This window comes from Thalia democratica, chromosome 1, assembly GCF_965202585.1.
Source record: "Thalia democratica chromosome 1, ktThaDemo2.hap1.1, whole genome shotgun sequence".
Taxonomy (NCBI): Eukaryota; Metazoa; Chordata; class Thaliacea; order Salpida; family Salpidae; genus Thalia; species Thalia democratica.
Genome location: NC_139165.1, coordinates 77414832 through 77418794, shown reverse-complemented (window position 1 = coordinate 77418794; position 3963 = coordinate 77414832). Strand labels below are relative to the sequence as shown.

Genomic DNA, 3963 nt, shown 5'->3' with positions numbered 1-3963 from the left:
TTTTTTATAGAGTTTAACACCGTATTATATTTTAATATATAGGTTAGGTACAATGTTTAATCTATATACTAATAACAGTCATGGTTTTCGAACTAAAAAAAACCATTGTAAACCAACATTTCATTCTTTCAGTATTTTCTACCATTAAGTACTTTGTAGTTATTCTTTATTCTAAAACGAATTAAAGTTATTTAAAGTTAAAATATTGGAACGAAGGCAGTCTGCCTCTTTTGATTTTGAAATCTGGACAGCTTTTGAAAATTTGATTAAATAAAAGTAAAATGGAAAAAAGGAACCATTAAAAAACCACTGTCTCAGTCTTTTACAAAACACTTTGAAAAGGTCTTCCGTTTATTCAAAAATTAAAAAATGTTTATAATGTTTATTTTTCAATAAACCAAGAATAATTTTAAAAAAGCAAATTAATATCGAATAGCTAAGTATCAGTAAAAATGTTTTTAATTTATTGAAAAATGTTTATTGTCTTGCAGTAATTATAAACTATGAAATTTACAAAGTGGTTTGTACTTGTTGTCTGTATTTTCATAATTTCTAGCTGCGAAGGAGAAAATTACGAATTGTACGAAAACGCGTATGAAGACCTCGGAAAAGACGATGTAAAAGCAAGCGCTTCTATATTCGATGTAAATGAAAATAACTATTATCTCAGTTGTATTTCAGTCAATTGTGCTGAATACAAGTTTGAAAAACCAGGCACGTTGTATGGCACTTATTTTGATGAAGACGCTAAAAAAGATTGCTATGCCACATGTAAAGGTTTTTAAAATCTTTTTTTTAAGATATGTAAGTAAATAAACTATTTAAATATTTCATTCAACGGTATACAACTCTTAAGATACTAGTTAGATTGCAATTATTGAAAGATAAAGTCTAGAACTGTTGTTATTGAATTAATAAAAGTTGCTGTGTAAACAAAGTAGTATATTTGTATTTAAAACAGTGTACATTAAAAAAAATGTTTAATCTAAAGGCAGTTGGAAATTTTGTGATAGAAACATTCTGTTTTTTAAGAATCTTATAAAAAAATATTTAGTTTCCTTTTAATTGATTTAAAGTAATTTGTATAGCTAACTTTAATCACATTTTAAAATAAAAATAACATTGATTTTTAACAATGTTTATAAACTTAAACTTTAAATTCAACAACTATTTTTATAGGTATGGCAAAGAATCGAGCTATGGATGTCACGGAAACAACTATAAATACTATGAGATTGCACAAAGAATAACAGAAAAAAACTAATGAAAAGTTAAGTAAAATCGCTGATCTTGGAAAGCAACAACAAAAGGACATTGAAAAGGTTTCTGAACAGCATGAACAAAATGTGCGCGAAACGCGGAATGCTTTGAAAAATCAGAACTCAAAAATAGAAAGTTTTTCTAAAGACATCGAGAGCGGTTTAAATAGAGCCCGTGAGAGCAACAAGCATTACACAGACACTGAAACTAATAAGTTGAGAAATTACATGAATTTAAACAATGTTAAAAGTAAATATGACAACAGCTTGAAATTAAACGAGGTAGAGAATAGTTTTGAAAGGTACAAGTTAGAAACTGCGTTTAGTATCGAAAAAATCAGAAACGAAGCTAAAACAGATATCAAATTCTTAGAAACTAAAGTTTTTCAAGACTATGAAAATCTAGCTAAAAACACTGAAAACAAATTTAGAGAAATAAAAAAGACTTTAGATGAAACCAAAAACAGTATAACGAAACTCGAAAAAAACTTTGAAAAACTACTTTTGTTAAATAGAAATACCGATGAGTTTTCAAGCTTCAGAACTAAAAGAGAAGAAAATAAATCAGAATCGTACATTCAATTTTTCTTGATAATTATATTGACTATCCCAGTTGGAGTAGTTATTGCAGTTCTGTTGCAATGCTTCTTTAAGAGAGAAAGGCCAGTTGCACAAGCAAACAATCAATCTAGAACTGAAGTTCAGCGAATTCCTCCCGTTGGTGATACAACGAGCATTGATTCGTTCGATTCATTGTAAAAAAACATGTCTATCTGTGTTATAAACGAAATGTTTTAACATTCAGCTCAATGTTTTCTTTTCCACTTTACCAGCAAAGTTTAATCGTTAAGAACGTATTGGCTATATTTTTAATATGTGTATAACTTTTGAAGTTTAAAAAAAAAAATATTTTTTTATTACTTTAACAACAATACTTTTTTTTATTGAAAAAATTTAAGTTTTCTGAAAAACTGGAATGAGTTTCATGATAAGCCCTTTTATAAATTCAGCGTGTGACGCACATTATACTATTTTTAATTGTTTTAATTTTTGTATACACAATTTTTTATTATACTACACACTGAATTTTTTTTTGTACAAGTAAGTACCATTTAAAAAATACTTGGCTAAAGATTTTTACTGATACTTTGAAATTACTAATTTGTAGAAAAACTAATTCATAAATTTCAAAACTTTAAAATGTCAGTAAATCAGATGAAATAAAACTAAGCAATTAAGTTGTTTTTCTGTAAAAATTTGTTTTGCTCAGCGTATCAAGATTTTATTGTGTTACTTTTTTCTTCAATCTTTTTTTAAAATGTTTTTTCTTTGTTTAAAGTTTTAAGTGCGTATTACTACTTTTGTAAATATTTATATTTGCTTGTTTAGATTTCTGTTCTTTTATTTTGCTGTTTGCGTATTTTTAGATAGTGGTAACTTAAACTAAATTATTTGTTTATGTATCGTCTAAAAATGTATTAATATCATTTTAGTTGGCTATATCATAGTAGATTTTTTTGAACGAAATAAATAAATAAAAACAACATTCATTTAAACTACCGTATATTGTAACAAAATATGCATTTTGTTGTTTTTTTAAATGACCGCCAGGGGGCGTTAGACGATTTTTTATCAAATCACACAATAAAACTTTAACAATGTTTGTTATAATGCTCATTAGCCTCTAGCTTGCGCACTACGCGCAGGTCGATATGTTGTTCGTTATTTTTGTCTTTGGCTCAGTTAGCCATAAGATCGTGCAAAAAGTACGCTAATCTTAAGAACTTAAGACACTGATTGATTTTAAGAACTTTGTTATGATTGTCATTTTATAAGAACTTTATGTTTATTTGTATAACTGTATTGTAATGTGCTCAGTTAAGCCATAAGACCGTGCGAGAGGCACACTAACTGATTTTAAGAACTTTTATATTCTTTTCATTTTATAGATCTTGATGTTTATTTGCAATATCGTATTATATTGTGCTTAGTTTAGCTATCGTTGTGCATGAAGCACGACATATATTAAGACTCTGTATTATTAGTAGCATTTTTAGTAAGACATATTTTATGTTTAAATTTATGTCATTCAGACACTTAAAGACCATTATTAAGACATTTTAACTTGTAGAATTTGGTGTTTACTTGTTGTGCTTATATTCGCAGTTTTATTCTACTGATAAATTGGCTACTTTATCATTTCTACTTTCTAATTTTCACATTAACATCACGTTTTCAATAAACTCACTTCATTAAAGGAATTATATATACTAAGTTTATTACATACTTATTAATTACTTAGTTAAACCTACTGAGTAAGATAAATCCATTAAAAACCTTAAGAGCTAAACACGCTAAGCGTTTAGCACAAAAAAGGGGACTTCCCCCAATTAAAGGTAGTTCCTACCACAGGCCCTTTAGGACTACAATATGAGAGTTTAAAACTTTTAGTCTATGGTAATTAGTTATTTTTATTTTAGGAATTAGTAAAAGCTAATTAAACTAAAAGTTTATTCAACAGTTGTTTTTTAAGCAACTTGTTAAACATTGTTATTAAACATTAAGTTTCAAATGTTTTAAACGAAAAGCAGTTTTAACAGTTAGTCTAGTTGGACTCGCAGCCTTTTGTAACTCGAAGGCATAGATGCCAAATGTAGCTGAAACGTGGAAAATTTGTTAAAAAATGAGCTATTTTCTACTATAG

The 3963-nt window shown here is 27.3% G+C and overlaps 1 protein-coding gene across 1 annotated transcript; it reads left to right on the top strand.

The window, feature by feature from the left end:
- Positions 1-500: 500 nt before the first annotated feature.
- Positions 501-1250, top strand: LOC145839547 (uncharacterized). The gene is made up of 2 exons (XM_082947150.1): positions 501-777; positions 1180-1250. The coding sequence occupies exons 1-2, from the start codon at positions 504-506 to the stop codon at positions 1248-1250; spliced, it is 345 nt and encodes a 114-aa protein (XP_082803276.1). The 5' UTR covers positions 501-503.
- Positions 1251-3963: the final 2713 nt, after the last annotated feature.